General features: G+C 40.7%; 1 protein-coding gene across 3 annotated transcripts in view; it reads left to right on the plus strand.

Moving 5' to 3' along the window:
* The window catches only part of MYO5C (myosin VC), a 60902-nt gene that overhangs the window by 13018 nt on the left and 28091 nt on the right, over window positions 1-19793 (plus strand). For all 3 annotated transcript variants that reach the window (XM_032778608.2, XM_032778611.2, XM_032778610.2), the window contains exons 5-20: window positions 237-393; window positions 1564-1707; window positions 4450-4531; window positions 5438-5545; window positions 6104-6210; window positions 7066-7331; window positions 8341-8422; window positions 8642-8782; window positions 9371-9496; window positions 10045-10128; window positions 11014-11148; window positions 12083-12180; window positions 15987-16073; window positions 16156-16267; window positions 17810-18021; window positions 19262-19427. In XM_032778608.2, the coding sequence (XP_032634499.1) occupies window positions 237-393; window positions 1564-1707; window positions 4450-4531; window positions 5438-5545; window positions 6104-6210; window positions 7066-7331; window positions 8341-8422; window positions 8642-8782; window positions 9371-9496; window positions 10045-10128; window positions 11014-11148; window positions 12083-12180; window positions 15987-16073; window positions 16156-16267; window positions 17810-18021; window positions 19262-19427 (2107 nt within the window). The remainder of the gene's footprint in view (window positions 1-236; window positions 394-1563; window positions 1708-4449; window positions 4532-5437; window positions 5546-6103; window positions 6211-7065; window positions 7332-8340; window positions 8423-8641; window positions 8783-9370; window positions 9497-10044; window positions 10129-11013; window positions 11149-12082; window positions 12181-15986; window positions 16074-16155; window positions 16268-17809; window positions 18022-19261; window positions 19428-19793) is intronic.

The following is a 19793-nucleotide window of genomic DNA, read 5'->3' on the forward strand; positions in this document are numbered from 1 at the left end:
TGGAACTTACACCCCCTTCTTAATACCTGTCACAGGAAAAGGACAGAGGTGGTCCTAGCTCAGTGATTTGTGTTGACTACAGCCTGCAGGGGACAAACAAAACAGGAGAGGCCAAAAGACCAAGGAGAAGATGAAAGCTGGCAGTGGTGCTGGTCACAATAACATTTACTCCATGCATATATATATTTTTAGACTAGCAAGATATTTAAAATCTCCTTCCTATCGTTCTGTTTTAGAAACAACAGGAATCAATCTGTTATAGTCAGTGGAGAATCAGGAGCTGGAAAAACTGTGTCTGCTAGATATGCTATGAGATATTTTGCCACAGTCAGTAAGTCAAACAGCAATGCGCATGTGGAGGATAAAGTTCTGGCATCCAATCCAATAACAGAGGTAAATTTAAGGATGTATAAGTAAAGGGGCTTTATATTCATTAAAGGCTGAATCCTGAAAGCTGCTGAGCTCCTATGGTAGAAGTCAATGAGCATTCCAGGTATTCAAGTAACTCTTAGTAAATTGTATACATTTTAAGAGCCCAGTTCTGTGACATGCTCTGCTACATCAAAAATATTCAACATATACGTGCACTTTTTTCCATGTCACAAATGTTTAATTTTCTTGCATATGTGAAGTATTGAGTATAATGTATATAACTATCCAGTGGGCTATACTTATTTGTTTTTTTGCAGTTTTGTGCTGTCACACTTTTCATGTCACCATCTTCTCCTTTAACCACTTTTTCAAAAATGAAATTCCTTCTTTTCCGACTGGAACCATCTGTAATAACTTGGCAACAACACTATCTAATATGGGCGTTAATGTATAATTGTAGGTGATCTTGAACTCAGTCTAGGTGGTGGCAGATAGAAGTCCATATTAAGTCATCCAAATCACAGGTCTGATTTTTCAGAAGTTCTAAGCACCCACATCTCTCTTTAATTTCTGAGTGAGATTAGAATCTCAACATCTCTGAAAATCTGGCCACTTTATTTAGGTTCTATATTTTGGAATCCAAACTTGAAAATGTTTGCCTTTATCTTTTTATGTATATTTGAAATGTAAATTTTCAAATCAACACACACACACCGTCACAAAGAACTTTTGAAAAATAAACAAATGTTTGTATATTGCAGTATGTGGGGGTTGTTTTATTATTTTGTCTGCAACAGCAGGAAAGATTCTTGGATATATGGTTACAGTAGGAAAAGTAGTGGGTGGTTTGTAGTTGTGGATAGAAAAAGGTTGAGACTCCCAGTCCACAAGGGAGACTTATTTTAATACGTAGTTTGTATAGAATTGCATTTCATATATGCATGTTACATTATTTGTCTAGAGATTCTGAGCCTAATTTCCAGACTTGGGCCTCATAATAGAACATCTAAATCCCATCTCTGGATGTTCGAATTGATCATTAGGCACATAAAACTTTGGACATTTTATGCATCTAAGTCATATTTTGAGAGAGTTACTCTTCTTTAATGTTCACATTTGAAAACTGGACAGCATGAATGATTCCGTTGACTAAAACTGTTTGGGCATTAAAGAGGTTCACCATGTTCACAGGCTGTAGGCAATGCAAAAACCACACGCAACGATAATAGCAGTCGGTTCGGGAAGTACACTGAAATCAGTTTTGATCAGACACACCAAATCATTGGAGCCAACATGAGGACGTACCTGCTTGAGAAATCCAGAGTTGTCTTTCAAGTAAGTGAAATAAAGTTTAAAAAGCCAACTTCGTTGAAATCGCTGTTGTACAACTCTTAACTTTGTTAGCATTCTACTAAAAGAGATGAGTGAAGTATTGCATAATTTGTATTAATCTTTGTTTGGAATCAGAGACCGATGTTTTTTTACTTGTTCATTAGCTGGTTCGTTTATAAGCTGACCCCCCAAGATGGTTAGGTAAAAACAGCAAAAATTGTATGACCCTTTCATAAGCTGACCCTATATTTCAGGGTTGGCTGACTTTGGCTCCTGACCCATTAGGGTAAGCTGCTAGTGGTCCTGGCCTTTTTGTTTACCTGGAGCGTTCACAGGCACAGAGCCCTTCAGCTCCCAGTGTCCACGGTTTGTCGTTCCCAGCCAATGGGAGCCACTTCCCACAGCTCCCACTGGCTGGGAACGGCGAACCACAGCCACAGGGAGCCAAGGGACTCCATGCCTGCAGATGCTCCAGGTAAACAAAACGACAATGTATTGGATATTCAAGTCAATGATTCCATAGAGTTTAAAATCATCAAATTTTGGTGTAGACCGGTTTATAAGCTGACCACCGCTATTTGATGTGTCACATTTTTACCAAAAATATTTGGCTTATGAATTAGTATATATGGCATATTTCTTCTCTGCTTACACCATATGGAGGAGAGCAGAAAGGCTCTGATCTCACAGGGGAAAAAAATTAGTGAGACATTATGTTCCCACCAATATCCCCACATGGTTGTTTTTTCCCTCTTCAAGCCACAAAAATATATCTGCTCCATGCGGCCAAGATGGGGCAGGGCCAAGGGGGGAGGAGGAGGAGTTAGGGGATCAACTGCTCTGTGCAGTACATTAAGCCCCATTGCCCAGAGAGGCCATTTTGAGTCATTCCTAATAGTGGCATAAAAATGAGAACTTACTATGTGGCTTGTGTGGATTTTGAAATTCTATATTTCAGATTGTTGTTTAGAGCTGACTCTTGCGAGAGAAGGAATGAATGTGCATGTGCTGTGTTGTATTTGCATTGTTTAAGAAACAATGTTCAGGATATCAGAATACACAGTGGAAATGAAGCTGAGGCATTTGAAAATTTTCCTGCAGGTTTACTTAACTGAAATTAAGATTATTCATTTTGTTCAATTAGTTTAGATGGCACAGCAAACCGTAATGTAACTTATTTTCCCCTAGCAAAACCTGTGTTGCTTCATTCTCAAATTTCAAGTTGTCACATTGGAGATTTGGCTAGATTAAGTCATTTATTTGAACAGGTTTAAGTGGAAGATGAAAGTAGATACTTTGAACCCTCTCAGGTACTGTGGCAATGAGCTATCTAAACACTTAGACTGCTCTCTAAACTGAATAATTTGAGCGATTGACAAATTCAGGCACTGTCCAAGCCACAACAATGTTAGAAAACTTCTATCCAAAATGAGATTTTGGCAACTTGGTTAGCAAAATTTCCACTTCCCACTTTGGGAAGCCATGTTGTTTGTTCAGGGTGGCATAATCAATTGAAATTCTTCTCTTATAATAAAAGTTAGATATAAGTGAACAAAGATCTCATTAATTTTAGATGCCTTAAATGATCAGATGGATTTTTTTTTTATTTGCCCTGATAAAGCCAGAAGCACATTGGAAACAAACTTTTTTCAGTAACACATAATAGGTGACAGGTTTCAGAGTGGTAGCCGTGTTAGTCTGTATCAGCAAAAACATTGAGGAGTCCTTGTGGCACCTTGGAGACTAACACGTTTATGTGGGCATAAGCTTTCGTGGACTAGAACCCACTTCATCAGATGCATGAAGTGGAAGATACCTGCTCCTGTATTTTCCACTTCATGCATCTGATGAAGTGGGTTCTAGCCCACGAAAGCTTATGCCCAAATAAATGTGTTTAGTCTCTGAGGTGCCACAAGGACTCCTTGTTGTTTTTACATGATAGGTGAAATCTTTTCAAGGTTAAATTAACAAAACAGGTTGTGGTTAACACTAAACTTTGAGATGCAAAAATTGTATCATTATGGAATCTTATTTAACCTATTTTTCTAAGGCTCTCATCCTGCAAACACTTATGAATATATCTCACTTCTCTCTCTCATATATGTAACGTTAAATGTGTGTTTTACGTGTTTGCAGGATCAGGGCCTAATTATGTGTCAGTCATTATTGTATTGTGAAACAATGGTGCTAAAATAGCATGGAAAATATCTGGCAGTTGGTTAGTTGTTCTTTTTCCTTGTTTTTTGTTCTGTTTTTTACAAAAACACAAAAAAATGTACTGCTTGCTTGTAGTTATGTTTATAACTTCTCAGATATTCAGAACAGCTACCTCTGTACATCTGTTATCTAACAGATGGTTATTAAAAATAGTTCTGAGAGCTTTCCACTTTCCATGAATAGTGTTTGTTAGCACTCCCAAAGGAAGCAGTGTACATTGCTATATTTGCCAGCCCTTGTTAGTTTTTTAACTGACTCAGTTATTACATTAACAGTTTTGACAAAGAACTCTGTACACTGACATGGGGTTTGGAGAGGAAGCGCACTTGGTTTTGTCACAGCCAAGATGCTTGCTGAATTCTAAAAGCATGTCCATTTTAGCATAGACAATGTTTGACTCAAACTAGATTGCAATAGAATTTACACTTGGATAATCATTCAGTCTTCTACAATTATAGTCAAATACCAAATGTTTTCCGCGTTTATTTTTCACTCTAGTATCATGGTTTTCTTTTCTTTCATTTGCAGTCAGAGAATGAACGAAATTACCACATATTCTACCAGCTGTGTGCTTCTGCTCTGCAACCAGAATTTAAGCATCTTAAATTGGGTGTGTCTCAAGAAAGTAAACTATTCTTCACCTTTGCAGTGTTACATTTTGAGGGTAGGATTTTCAAGAGCCCTAAGTGTCTTAGAGCACAAATCTTACTGACTTTCAGTGGGACCTGTGCAGCGTGATGTCCACACCGCAATAAAAGTCCTACGACATGACTGCGGCTGGCCTGTGTCAGCTGACTCAGGCTCATGGGCCTCCTACTCCATGGTTATAAAATTGCAATGTAGACATTTGGGCTCAGGCGAGAGGGGTGAGAGGGCCCAGGCACTGCAATTTTTAGCCCCAAAGCCTGAGCACCGTGAACCTGAATCAGCTGACCCAGGTTCTGAGACTTGGTGCCACAGGTTTTTCATTGCAGAGTAGACCTACTCTAAATTGCCTAGGGTTTGAGCCTTCTTACTGTAGTCAGTGGGAAAGTTTTTCCAGTAACTTTAGAGGTGCAGGATCAGGTCTTTAGGTGTCTTTGAAAATCACACTCTTAACACTTTATTTAGTGAATATGCTTGTGAATGATTTCATATTGACAGTCCTGGGGAGTGGAAGCTTCTTTATTTGTTCACAGAGCAAGGACATGGTAAAAGCTCCATGTGCACTTAAACTGCAATCTGGAGGGCCCAGCCTCAAGCATAAAATGGTAGTTCATCTCCCTACCAATCAATCCTTCGCCCTCTGTTAGATTTCCAAAAGGGGTGCCGGTTAGTGTCAGTTGTACTGGTTTTGTTATGTGGATTCCTGTTTGTTTCGAAAGTACACTAAGACTACGAGCTCATTTTAGAAGAACTATCAGATGGCAACAGCTTTCACTGCATTTTCATTCATATCTACTGACTTATTGATGAAAGACTCTCTGTCCCACTACCAAGTACATTAATTGTTATAAGTTTTACTTTTCATTTGTAGGGCATGCAGAAGAATTTAATTATACAAGAATGGGCGGCAACACTATTATCGAAGGAGTCGATGACAGAGCAGATATGATGGAGACCCAGAAGACATTCACTCTACTAGGTAAATGAGAATACTTGGCAACAAGTATTGATAAATTTAGCAAAGTGAGCTTGGCTCTGAAATGACCAATGACAAACAAGTTTTGAAAAAATACTAGGGAGTATATGTAGTAGTTACCTGCGGAATTTATTTGTGGCACTGCTGTTTTGCTATTTTCTTTGATGAGACTTGGCAACATCAACTGGCTATTAGCAATTGGTCTTCATTATTAGTGGTATAAATTACTGAGAGCTAGAGTCTGACTAGGCCTCAGGCTGGCATGCAGTGGAGGAAAGGGAGTAAGGAGTCTTCCTACCCTCTTGTGTCATCTATTGAAGGGCAAAGCGGAACTGTCCCTGCAGCACTCAGGAGAATGCAGGGATTTGTCCCTAATTACTTCTTTGGGGATGGGGAGGGCAGAGTTATAGCTCTGCACAGCAGGCAGCAGTATCTTCACCAAGTCCTTATAGAGTTGCTAATAATTATATACAGTATTGCAAGTATTCCTAGATCATGCTTTTTATTAATGGATGTTTTTATTGCTTTGAGTATTTCAAATGAATAGGGATTTTTTTTAAGGTCTGAAGGAGGATTTTCAGATGGATGTTTTTAAAATATTGGCGGCCATCCTACACTTAGGCAATGTGCAAATGACAGCTGTTGGTGATGAAAAATCTTCAGTCAGTGTAAGACATTCGCTCATTCAAATATTTGAATAATTGTATTTCGTTTTTTTTATTTGGTGGGTCATTGCTAGTCCTTTCGTATTTTCCCCAGCTACCTGTCAGGTCCTTCCTTTACCTCTGTTACAGGCTGTCTTGGGACATCCTACTTGGTGAGCTTTCTTTGCCAAGATTCTGTGTAAAAAAGACTTGGTCTCAAGTGTGGGGTGCATAAAGCAGCAATAAACCGGGCAAACTAAGGCCACTTTGGGATTCCTCCCGCCTAGCAGAATCCTCAACTGGTATAGAAGCATAATGGTGATGATTATGCCACCCTCCCTTCCTCACTCGTGACATAAAGGGGCTGAGCAAAAGAACTGTGTGTGGCTGAGATGTCCCTGCATCCAGCTGATCCCCAGCTTCTGGAATGACCCCTTCGGGCTGTTTGCAGCCTCTGCAAAATAGGTCAGCCTCAAGGCCATTCAGATTTGTGCGATGGGACCACACTAGCACTTGGTGATCCCAGGTCAGGGAAACCATAAGACAGGTTAAAGCCACTTATGCTGTCCCCAGCCCATATGAGGTGCAGATTAATTGGTCCATCCCTGGTTGTATAAATGGTCCTCTTCAGCAGTGCTTACTCTAGAAAAATGTCTATTGACATCAACAGGAGTTTTGCCTGTGTAAGAAGTGCCTGTGTTATTAAAAACCAATTAAACCAAACCACCAATCATAGGCTGAAATCCCTACCCCGATGAAGTTGGTGGCAAGGGTTCCTATTGAGTTCAATGGAGCCATGACAAAATCTTAGCCTTAGTAATAATCCATTAGTTACAACTTTTCATAAGATCTAGTAATGTTTATTTTTCTTCTTTAAAGCTGGAGGATAAACATCTCAATATATTCTGTGAACTTCTGGATTTAGACAATGACAAAGTGGCACAATGGTTGTGCCACCGAAAAATTATCACTACCTCAGAGACTGTAATAAAGCCTATGACAAAACTCCAAGCTCTTAATGCAAGGGATGCTTTGGCAAAGAAGATCTATTCTCACCTGTTTGACTTCATTGTGGAAAGAATTAACAAAGCTTTGCATTTTTCTGGAAAGCAGCACACTTTTATTGGTGTTTTGGACATTTATGGGTAAGATTATCTCTGGTGAAAAAAATTATTTTAAGATGATAGAACTCTCCTCTATTTTCCCGTTCTTATTCCTACATATCTGGGAAATGTGTTTCTATAATGAATTGGCATCCATTTAATCAAAAGGATGCAGTCTTCTGCGCCATAAAATCTTTTTGCATGAAGGGCAATGGGAACTTATTTTCATGAATATCAATATCTGTCTCTCAAGGTGACATTTGATCTTGGATTTAGTACATCTTAGGCCATTGGTCTTTGATATTCACCTTATCAGAAGTAAATTTGGAGAAATCAATTTAAAGTTGTATTGTCACTTTGAGATGAGATGATGCTCCTCTGATGGCTGGATACATTAGCTTTAGGGTTGCTTTGTTCCACCATTGCAACACAGAGCAGCCCCATTACACACCAGGGCTTTGGTCATTATGTCTAAGACCTTGCCTTCACTTGCAGCAGTGTGTAGAGTACATGTAGCTTCATAGTGCAGTGAAAGGCAGGCTGTGTCCACTCTCAGTGCGGTGTGTAGCTATATGGGGTAGTTAAAGTTTCCAGCAGTGGGAGGCAGCAGGGCAAGGAGAGGAGACTTTCCCTGCTGCTGGAATCTTGCACTGCGGAGGGGAAAGGCTCTGGCAGCAGGACACTACACTGCTAAAAATAGGGTTAAAAATAGCAGTGTAGACATGGGAGGCTCTGCTTGAGCGTGTAGAGAGCTGTGTAGGTTATATTGCATAGAGTTCAGGCATGTAGGATGCTCTACTCAGTTAAGCAGTGCCTCACCATCTACTCTGCTGTTTATACCCAGGCTAGCTGGGCATGCAATGTCTGTACTGTACAGACCACCGTAAGTGTAGACCGCCGCTAAGAAACGGAAAGTTTAGGAAGTAATTTACTTATAAGCAGCCAGTTTCTCTCAAAGTCCCATAGAGACATTAGCACTCACTTTTAAGGGATCATGTATTTTTTTTCCTATTTAATAGTATCTTCCCCTAATTTTTAAAATGTATTTCAGATTTGAAACTTTTGATGTGAACAGTTTTGAGCAGTTTTGCATCAATTATGCTAATGAAAAACTGCAACAACAATTTAACCTGGTATGTATGTATATTTTGCTGCAGCTGTACGTGTTGATTGGTGTCTTTTTTTTGTAAAGATTAGCAATATTTAGAAAAGAGATTTTCTTATATTTCAGAATTATACTTAAGTGCATGTTACACAAATATTTTACCTTACCATTGTTTTCCAAATGCCTATATTTTGTTCCTGAGTTATGAACATGTGCTTTTCATAATGTTGACATTTTTCATTAATAGCATGTCTTTAAACTTGAACAAGAGGAGTATATGAAGGAAGACATCCCATGGACTCTTATAGACTTTTATGACAACCAACCAGTCATTGACCTTATTGAAGCTAAAATGGGCATTTTAGAGCTGCTAGATGAAGAGTGCTTGGTAACTTTTTAAAATTTTTATGCTTATGAACTGGTATGAAAACATTTCTGCAGGTTGTGTTTCAGGCAGAATTTGTGGTTTAAACCATATTCTAATTCTTTTTAAATTAAGAAGATGAGCATCTTGCTGATGAAGTCAGGGGCGGCTCTAGGTTTTCTGCTGCTCCAAGCACGGCAGGCAGGATGGTAAAAAGTTACTGATCAACCCCAGTGATTAACCCAATACCATTCTCTTGGCCTGATTGTCATAGATCTCTTGGGCAGCTAAATTATGCCTCATTTGGAATTATGTTGCCACTGCCCTTTCAGAACAGGGAGCAGTGTTCATGGCAGGGAGGTCTGCCTGCTCACAGAACTTACTCAGGTTATGTCCCGGGGCTGCTTTATAGGACTCTGTTTCTTCTTATAATGGTTTTCCCAAGGGAATTTCTGCCTATTCTGAAAGAGCTTAAAACTCAGATGCTGTTTATCATCACAAAATACTGTATATCTGTTGCTTGAATAGCATTTATTGGTAGTAAGTAGCTTCCTCATTGTTAACATTCCAACCATATTTTATTAAACAGCCTCACAGCTTGCTTTTTTATAGTTACCTCAGGGGACTGATGAAAATTGGCTTCAAAAGCTATATAATAACTATATCAACAAGAACCCCTTCTTTCAAAAGCCCAAAATGTCAAATACATCTTTTATCATCCAGCACTTTGCTGATAAGGTAGGTGTACAATTCCGTTTACATTTTAATAGATTCTTTTTCTTGCTGAATGTTATGCTGGTTGAAAAATGGTGAAATAATACAGTAAAATATACATGTGCCATCTTATAAGCTGTATTCAATATACGTTATTTTATCATATATTTATTAGCTATGGGTAAGGCTACGTGTCTGTCACAGAGGTCATGAAAGTTACAGATTCCATGATTTTGTGACCTCCATGAATTCTGCAGTGGCCGGGGCTGGCTGGGGTGCGGGGCAGTGCTTACATTAGGATTGGGGGGTCCCACCAGCATATCTCTGCAGCTCCTAGGTGGAGGGGCCAGAGGGCTCCGTGCCTGCAGGCCCTGCCCCGCTGCTCCCTTTGGCTGCAATTCCCGGCCAATGGCCTTCTCTCTCCCTAGGAGCTGCAAGGACACACGGAGCTGGGTAGGGAGCCTGCCAGCCCCACCAAGCTCCCCCTTCCCCCAGTACCAGGAGTAAAGGAAATTCCTTTCATTAATTTTTCATGTTGCTGTTACGATTACTAATTTCACTTTTTTGCACAGGTAGAGTACAAATCTGAAGGATTTCTGGAAAAAAACAGAGATACAGTGTATGAGGTATTGATTGACATCTTGAGAAACAGCAAGGTTAGTAAATTCATCATGGCTGATTATTCTACCAGAGATACCAAAATTCTTGTGGAATATGAATAAAGATTAAGATGAAAATACTTTGATCTAATATTATTAAATTAAAAATGCTATACCTGAAAACTCTTACAATGGATCTAAAACAATTCCTAACTGTATACTTTTAATTTCAAAGTGACACTGCAAGTTAAAAGAACACTGTTTAGACTGATTCTTATGTATAGTTGCCCTGCAAGTTAATATTTTTAAGTATTTTTGTATAATGTTCTTCATAAACAATCTTTTGAAGCTTGAAACTGAAATCTCAGTTTATTTAAAACTGTTGTGTAGCTTATGTCTGCTGGCACTGATTATTTTTAAAGGGGACAAAAATAATGGAAAGGCATAGAAAGAATTACATTGACTTTCAAGCAGATGTAAGGTGAAAACAAAAGAGCTTTATCACTTTTTCGCCTACTACTCTGGACTATGCAGCTCTATTGTTAAGAATCTAACTTAAGCTGACAAAGAAAAACAAATTATTAATTTTAAATAACCTTATTTTAAAAAAGCATGAATAATCTGAATTTAACCCAGTCATGTAATCATGTCCACGTGAGTATATCCCTGTACCCCCAAACAATTCCACTGATGTCAGCGAGACTCCATGCAGGTCTAATTGCAGGCTTCAGGTCTTTATGAAATGAAGTCTGGCAGTAATTGCTTCCTAGTTAGTTATGAATCTTAAATCAAAGGGTCCAGTCTCAAAACTACAAGATTTGGTGTAAGATCTGAGACTAACAATGTCTGTTCTGTCCTGTATATCCATTATTAGAATTCTTATATTAAAACATTATTACAGTTACTTAGTGTTAACTGTGATCCTTTCTTTTACGCTTTTAGTTTCATCTGTGTGCAAACTTTTTTCGAGACCGTCCAGTGCCCATTTCACCCTTCCGGTCAACTATAACAGTCAAATCTGCAAAAACGGTGGTCAAGCCACCTAACAAACAGTTCCGGACGACAGTTGGCAGTGAGGTATAGAGTTTAGCTCAAGCTCTAAAGACTCATGTTTTTAACTATAGAGCAGCGGTTCTCAAAAGGTGGATCGGGACCCCAAAGTGGGTTGTGATCCCATTTTAATGGGGTCTCCCGGGCTGGCTTAGATTTGCTGGGACCTGAGGCCGAAGTTCAAGCCCCACTGCCTGGGGCCAAAGCTGAAGCCCGAGGGCAGCAGGGCTCAGGTAACAGCCCCACCCGCACCCCGCCTGGGGCTTCAAGCCCTTTAGGTTTGGCCCCACCCACCCAGTGCTGCGGGGCTTGGGCTGGTTCAGGCTTCATTCCCTCCTCCTGGGATCTTGTAGTAATTTTTGTTGTTGGAAGGGGGTCGCGGTGCAATCAAGTTTGAGAACCCCTGCTGTAGAGGTTTCCAGTTGAGTCTCCAATATCAGCCAAGAGGCGGTGGCCATGACACTTCAATATTCCTCCTAAAAGAGCACTTTTTAGACATAAGAAATCCTCCATCTTGGCAGGGGGCTAGACGAGATGACCCTTACAGTCCCTTCTAACCATATGGGTCTATGATTCTATGAAGTAGAAAATATTGGTAAAGTGTGGGCATTCAGGAATTTGTACTTGGGGGCATGAGAATCAGATTTATTCCTAAGTGCGTATCTGGTACTATGGTATTTAGAAACACTGTTCTAGGATGTCTACTGTGCTCTACAGCTAGGGAAAGCCCCAGCTACCAGTATCCCAGTTTTGTGTGCAAGTGGGTGTGTTTGTGTATTTGTGTGTGAAAACATTCAGGGTAAATAGTGTCAACATTTTAATGATCAGAACTCTGAGAGGACTTCTGCCTATATTTTTGTCACAGTTTTTAGTTAGAGACTAACTCAAAATCAAAAGTCAAAGATGAATTACTTTGATGGAAATGTTAAATTAGTTAAATTGTTACCTTAATATTTTCTAGTTCCGCAGTTCTTTGTATTTACTTATGGAAACACTTAATGCAACCACTCCTCACTACGTACGGTGCATAAAGCCAAATGATGAGAAGTTACCATTTGAGTGAGTACACTAGTGCTGTTGAAATACTATGTTATCTTTAATATAAAGCAGTATTCTAAGATTCTCTCTCTCTCTCTCTCTCTCTCTATGTGTATATATAGTCTTATTTTTCAGATAGCCAAATATCAGTAAAATGTTATTAGCTGAAGTTTACTTAGAGAATGTATTTTATTCCCATAAAAATTACTAAAATAAAACAATTTAATATTTTTATATAAACAATGAATGAATGTTACATGATTCACCTGGCCATAGTTATTAAGTCACTGGAAAATTGTCTGAGTTAAAACGTTCCAAGCCACTATTATTTTTTTTTGTTTGTTTGCTGTAACATTTTTTGAGGGAACACTGACCGTTTTAGGTGGGTAGATATTTTGTATGATGTGCTTGATCTTCTATGATGTGGATTAGTATAGTTGGGTTTCTGGGAGAAGTCATTGCTACTTCATACTAGCTTCCCTTTTAACAAAAATATTTATAAAGGTGTTAGCTCTTTTCTATGAATGTTTCTATGGGCAATGTCAGTCACATCCAAAATGTTTGCCACCTTCCCAAAATACTTACAACACGCATTGAAATAGTTGTGAATAAGAAGAGCATTCTTAGTGTTACGGGTATGTCAAGTGTTTCAGAATTCCCATAGCCAGCACTGCTACCAATAGCTTTTAAATTGGAGTAGACTTCAATCACGACAAGCATGCATGCAACCATTAATGAGTTTTATGTGCAGAGGTACAGGAAAATCTCTTGGCTCAGAGATATGATGTCTGTTAGTAGTGCTGACAGATACATGGATTGACAAGGGAGATATACACCCTAATTCTGCCTTTGTGGTACCATGTTGCACAGCCACAAAGATCTGTTGTTCAGGAATTGGCATTCTAAGGAGTGCTTAAATAGGCTTTGAAAACATAGGGTATGTCTACACTACGAGATTATTCTGGTTTATGTAAAAATCGGTTTTTTAAAACAGATTGTATAAAGTCGAGTGCATGCAGCCACACTAAGCACATTAATTCGGCGGTGTGCGTCCATGTACCGAGGCAAGTGTCAATTTTCCAGAGCATTGCATTGTGGGTAGCTATCCCATAGTTCCCACAGTCTCCCCTGCCCATTGGAATTCTGGGTTGAGATCACAATGCATGATTGGAAGCAAAAAACAGTGTCGCAGGTGATTCTGGGTAAATGGCGTCACTCAATCCTTCCTCCATGAAGCAATGGCAGACAATCATTTCGTGTCCTTTTTCTCTGGATTACCCTGGCAGTGAGCCATAGCATGGTAACCATGGAGCCCATTTAGCCTTTTTCACTGTCACCATATTTCTGGATGCTGCTGACAGGGGCGTACGCAGTGCTAACAGCAGCAATCAATTGCTTTGCAAGGTAGCAGAGACAGTTACCACCCCTATTGCACCATCTGCTGCTTTAGAAACTGGCCGATGACAGTTACCAGTCATATTGTAACCGTCGGCTGCGCTCATGGTGCTCCTGGCGGCCTTGCTGAGGTCGGTGGCGCATGGACAAAAAATGGAATGACTTCCCAGGTTATTCCTTCTTTAGTTTGTCTAAAAATAGAGTCAGGCCTGCCCTAGAATATGGGGCAAGTCTACTAGAGAACCAGAGAGCACAGCCACTCCGGGTCAGAGCCCCAGAGATCCACAGATGTGACGAGCTCCATGCCATCAGGGGTGCTCCTGCAACTCACCATGTTTCCGTTACAACCCAATTTTGCCTTCGTCCTAGACAATCATTCCCCCTCCTCCCCACCCATCCTGGGTACATGCAGTTATCCCCCTTTGTGATGAATTATAAAGAATGCAGGAAAGAACACCATGACTTTTTAGTGAGATAAACTGAGGGAGGCAGCCCCAGCTGCTATGATATTCCAGCAGGACATCTCCACTTATCATTAAAGCGGGTGGGGAGGGAGCACAGCCTCCCATGGCTATGATAGTCCAGATTCTCCATTAGACATGAAAGCAGGGGAGGAGGAGAGGAGCTCAGCCTCCAGCTGCTATGATGAGGACGGTTACCAGCCCTATTGCACCATCTGCCAGGACTGAATCTCCAGGACACAAAGCTTAAAGAAGGGAATGACAGGGAGTCATTCCCATTTTTACCCAGGCGCCCCCGGCCGACTCACCGAGGCCAGCCAGGAGCACTCACGGGATGATGACGAGGACGGCTATCAGTCGTATTGTACCGTACCGTCTGCCACTGGGGAGGGGAGGGGAGAGGATGCTGCTGTTTAGCGCTGCAGCACCCCGTCTACCAGCAGCATCCAGTAGACATACGGTGACATTGAAAAGAGGCGAGAAACGATTTTTTCCCTTTTCTTTGAGCGGGGGGAGTGGGGGTAGATTGACAACATATTCCCTGAACCGCTGGCGACAATGTTTTTGACCCTTCAGGCATTGGGAGCTCAGCCAAGAATGCAAATGCTTTTCAGAGACTGCAGGAACTGTGGGATAGCTCGAGTCCTCAATCCCTCCTCCCTCCCTCCATGAGCGTCCATTTGATTCTTTGGCTTTCCATTATGGTTGTCACACAGACCTGTGTTGAGTCCCTGCTGTGGTTGCTTTGGCATTTCGTCTTCTGGAACGGAGCTCTGATAGAACAGATTTGTCTCCCCATACAGCGATGAGATCCAGTATCTCCCATACGGTCCATGCTGGAGCTCTTTTTGGGACTGCATGGCCACCCGTGCTGATCAGCGCTCCACGCTTGGCAAGCAGGAAATGAAATTCAAAAGTTCGCGGGGCTTTTCCTGTCTACCTGGCCAGTGTATCCGAGTTCAGATTGCTTTTTAGAGTGGTCACAATGGTGCACTGTGGGATGCTGCCCGGAGGCCAATACCGTCGAATTGCGGCCACACTAATCCTAATCCAACATGCCAATACCGATTTCAGCGCTACTCCCCTTGTCGGGGAGGAGTACAGAAATCGGTTTTAAGAGCACTTTATATTGCTATAAAGGGCTTCATTGTGTGGATGGGTGCAGGGTTAAATCGGTTTAACGCTGCTAAATTCAGTATAAACGCATAGCGTAGACCAAGCCATATAACGCTTTATTAAAGTTGCTAGTGAGAATTTACCTGTATGTATGTTATATATTGAGAATACTGTCTGATTCTTTGCCATTTGATAGTACTTTCAAGTTTAGTACTGAAGGGAATAAAGCCTTTGTAAGAGAAAAATAAATGTATTGCTCATTTGTCTTTTGGGAGGAAGCCCTGAAGTTTAATTTCCATCTTTTTTTCCATATAAAGAATTTGGGTCAGACATAAGATACCCTGAAAGCTCCCTTGGGACCCTGAGTGCTTCAGGCATGAATAGAAATACAAAATGGTTTATATTTCTTCATTTGATCTAAATATCATCAAAGTAGTATTCATTCCATTAAATACCATTTTTATAAATAAATTCTGATACCAGAAATCCTAGAAATGAAATACATTGTTGTATGGCCAGATCTTGCAAACACTTGATCAGTGGGTACTAAATTCTAGACTCAGTAGTGTTTGCAGGACTAGGTCCTTAATATAAAAGGTAGGGGTGTGTGTGTGTGTGTGTGTGTATGTGTTATATATAATATATGAGTGTGTGTGTGTGTGTAGGACATTATTATATAATTCAGAAATATTTAACACCTACAATTTTGTTTTGTTGGTAAAGAACCTCTTAATTAAACTGTGATATCTCCAATTATGCATACAGGTACTAATCTTTGCAAGAAGTACAGTAGTTATAGTTAAATATGGCATATAAAAACTGGAAGAAAATAATGGACAAGTTCTGTTCCCTTAGGTTTGACTCAAAAAGGGTGGTGCAACAACTGCGAGCATGTGGTGTTTTGGAAACCATTCGAATTAGTGCCCAGAGCTATCCATCCAGGTGCGTGACTGCTCCTTTTTCTTGAATATGTATATTTAGATCTGATGAAATAATTTACATTCACCAATTTTTCATTTTATAGGTGGACTTACATTGAATTTTTCAGCCGTTACAGCATTCTCATGACGCAGCATGAACTCTCTTTAAGTGACAAGAAAAAGATTTGCAAGACTGTTTTGCAGCAGCTAATCCAGGTTAGCATTTCTGCTCTGTGCTGTCATCTGTTATAAATAAGGCTACGGTTTAGTCATGGGTATTTTTAGTAGAAGTCTTGGACAGATCACGGGCAATAAACAAAAATTCATGGCCCGTGACCTATCCATGACTTATACTATAAATACCCCTGATTAAAACTTAGCTGCTCCTGGGAACCTGGGGCACCGCTGCTCTGGGGAGGACCTGGGGGCCAATGGCTGGCCTCTGCACTGGCCCTGGCCACCCGCTGTTCCAAGGACCCTGGGGAACACTGCTCCGACAGCCTCTGGGGCGACCGCTGCTCCGGGATGGCCCCCGGGGCCAGTCATCCTGGCTGCTGCTTGAGTGGTCCCAGGTCCAGCTGCCCGAGCAGTTGAACCCAGGGTCGCCTCAGCCATGGCCAGTGCGGCTGGGGCCAGCTGCTCGGGCAGCCCTGGGGTCAGCCATACCTGCAGAAGTCATGGAGGTCCTAGAAAGTCATGGAATCCATGATCTCTGTTACAAGCTCGCAGCTTTAATTATAAATCCAATTCACAAAAGTATTTACTCTTTAAATTTGAATGATGATTTAAATATTATTTACCTTGTTATTACGTAGGTCATTTAATCAGCTGTGGTTTAGTGGATTGAGCACAGGGCCTTTGTTCTTTTCCATCGGCCACTAATTCAGTGTGAGCAAATTATTTAACCTTTCTGCACCTCTGATTCCCCATCTGTAAAATAGGTATAATGATACTTTACCTATCTTTGTAAAGCATTTTAGATCCATGAAAATAAAGTGCTACATGCATGCTAAGTATTTATTTTATTTATATATTCTAATGGGCATTGCATGGTGGAATACAGTAAAGTGCAGTGCCGTTCTAAGAATGTGTTATCTTGCATTCAAACTCTCTGAAGCCAAAGCTTTAATCCTAGCAAGTTCAGCTCAGCTCAGCTTTCCATCCTCTTGAAGTGGATAATTAAGTTCCTTGTGGTTTACTGTATGTGGCTTCTTTCAACTTAAGCAGCCCACCTGCTCTAAACATTAAGGATCCCATGTCACATTTTGCACCTAGGCTATCCCTGGCTGAAAATATTTTTTTCCTTCTCTTCCATCACTCTTGTGTGATATATATTCACATTACACCAGTTACGTGTAGTCCTTCAGCTTAGAGGTGACTGAACTTCAGCTGAAGTATAAATACATCGGGCCAGAAGCTGCCTTCAGTTACACCCAGTCAGTTAATGGTGTAACTGGCCATAGTTTGTAAAGTGCTTTGAGATGTAATTGTATGAAAAGTACTGTGTGATTAAAAATACATAAAACTGACACTATGCAAATTCCTCAGTCTCTTTTAGCATTTAGGTCCCTATTTTTTGAAGCTGAGAGATTGTGGAGTGAGCACAGAGATCAGATATTTCTCCAAATCCATAAGGAGGATGCCTGTCACTAACTGTATTTCTGACATTTTGGCATAGCTAGGCTATAGTTATTTACACTCGTCCCCCAAAAAGGAGAAAAAGATTTCAGATTATAAATCTTTGGTTTTCTTTTGCAGGATCCTAACCAGTATCAGTTCGGGAGAACAAAAATTTTCTTTAGAGCAGGGCAGGTTGCTTATTTAGAAAAACTGCGGTCAGATAAACTGAGACAAGCGTGCATCGTGATCCAAAAGAACATTCGAAGCTGGCATCAACGGAAGAAATTTCTCCGTATAAAACAAGCAGCTGTTACAATACAGCAGTACTTCCGTGGACAGCGGGCTGTACGGTACTTCATAATAAATCAGTTTGCTATGAGGGCACATGTGACAAGCTCAGACTCATGCCTGGCATTTACATGCAAGTGTAAATACGGGGGAGAGGTTAAAATTGTAATCCAGGTTACCATTTGGCTGTTGAATGTAGATATGGACCTGAAAATGCCCAAGTTGTTATATAGATATTCAGGAAGTACTCTCTCAAATTTCAAATGCTGTGGGCATATCTCTGGAGGTCTAGATACCCCTAAATAACACATAAGGGAGCCCCCTGACCAATGCTGAGTGGCTTACTAGTGGGATCAAAGTAACTGATGCGCTTCAGAAACCTAGAAGGGGTCAGGGAGGCCACACAAACTTGATGTCCCACACCCTCTTGTGTGCTGGGACCATGAAAGCTTTTGCAACTCTGAGGCTGTAAAAAACCCACATAGAACATGCTGTCAGGGAGAACTATGGCTGGAAATGGGAGGTTTCAAAGACAACTGTGTAGGGTTGGAAAGGTCTGGAATGTTCTTCTGCCCACTCTGCTGAGATTGGTCAGGGAGGAAGGTGTCTTCAGGGCAATGGGCTCCTGTTCCATGGTTATCCACTGCATCTAAGAGCTGTCATCCAGCACCAGTGCAGCAGCCTGGCCCCTTCACAGTCTCCCTTACTGATTTTTTTTTCCCCAGCTGTCACAGTGAGGGGGACCAGCTGCCTAACAGGATAGCGGGGGGAACACAGGCTCGCCAGATGTCACTCCCCACTGAACCCAACTCTGTATGTGGCTGTGAAGGAAGCTGGAGTACTGGAAACACCACAGATGCCCCTCAGAGGGGCTTCCCCTCCCACAGGATTTGATTAGCACTCTGCGCACGTGGGCTGAACCTGACCAGGCAACAGGGCTCTGTGCCCACTTGAGACATAATTTGGCTCTGTATGTTAGACTTGTTTTCAGAAATAGTCCAAATTAAAATGTTACTTAATGTGAATCTACCTCAGAGTAGAGAGCACCCCTAATTTTAGACCCAAATTCTCCTCCATCTGCGTGATCTCACTTCTATCATTTTAAATTACTTACATTACAAATGTTGACTCATGAAACTCGGATTATAGATGCTTCATTTAGTTAGAAGTATTGGTCCCACATAATGATAGTCACCTTATCCTTTTTTTTTATTTTTTTTGGTCCAACCTTTGGGACTTGAGAGGATGAGCACAAGGAGTCTAATATCAATTAAAAATAACTTTATTTTCTTTCTAATTAAGGCAAGCTGTCACTGCTACAGCTCTAAAGCAAGCATGGGCGGCTATAGTTATTCAGAAGTACTGTCGGGGATATATAGTCCGTAAACTTTGCCAGCTCATCCATGTGGCTGCTATAACAATTCAAGCTTATGTGCGAGGATTTCTAGCAAGGAAGAAATTCCGAAAGGTACAGCCATTTAAGAATTGACCAAGATCCTAGTGTTTGGGAACTTTTGTGTTATGAAACGGAGGAGGCAAACTCTAGTGATGCTTAATGCTGTACCTTTGACATGAGGTACTCTTGAATACTTCAGCATGTGGATGAAATGTTCTAGTTTATTACCTCATAATTTCAAGCACTTTACAATTTTTAAAATGTTGGAGGTGGTGTGCTTTGATTAGTCCTATGATTTGGATGTGCTATTTGAATATGTTTCTATTTTAAGTGTTAAAATCCTAACATGGTCATTTATCCCTGTAGATAGAATCACAGAACATCTGAACAGATGTTGGTTGATCCACCAGATAATTGTAGTAGTTTGTTGCTCTCTTG

This window comes from Chelonoidis abingdonii, chromosome 9 (assembly GCF_003597395.2).
Source record: "Chelonoidis abingdonii isolate Lonesome George chromosome 9, CheloAbing_2.0, whole genome shotgun sequence".
Classification (NCBI taxonomy): Eukaryota; Metazoa; Chordata; order Testudines; family Testudinidae; genus Chelonoidis; species Chelonoidis abingdonii.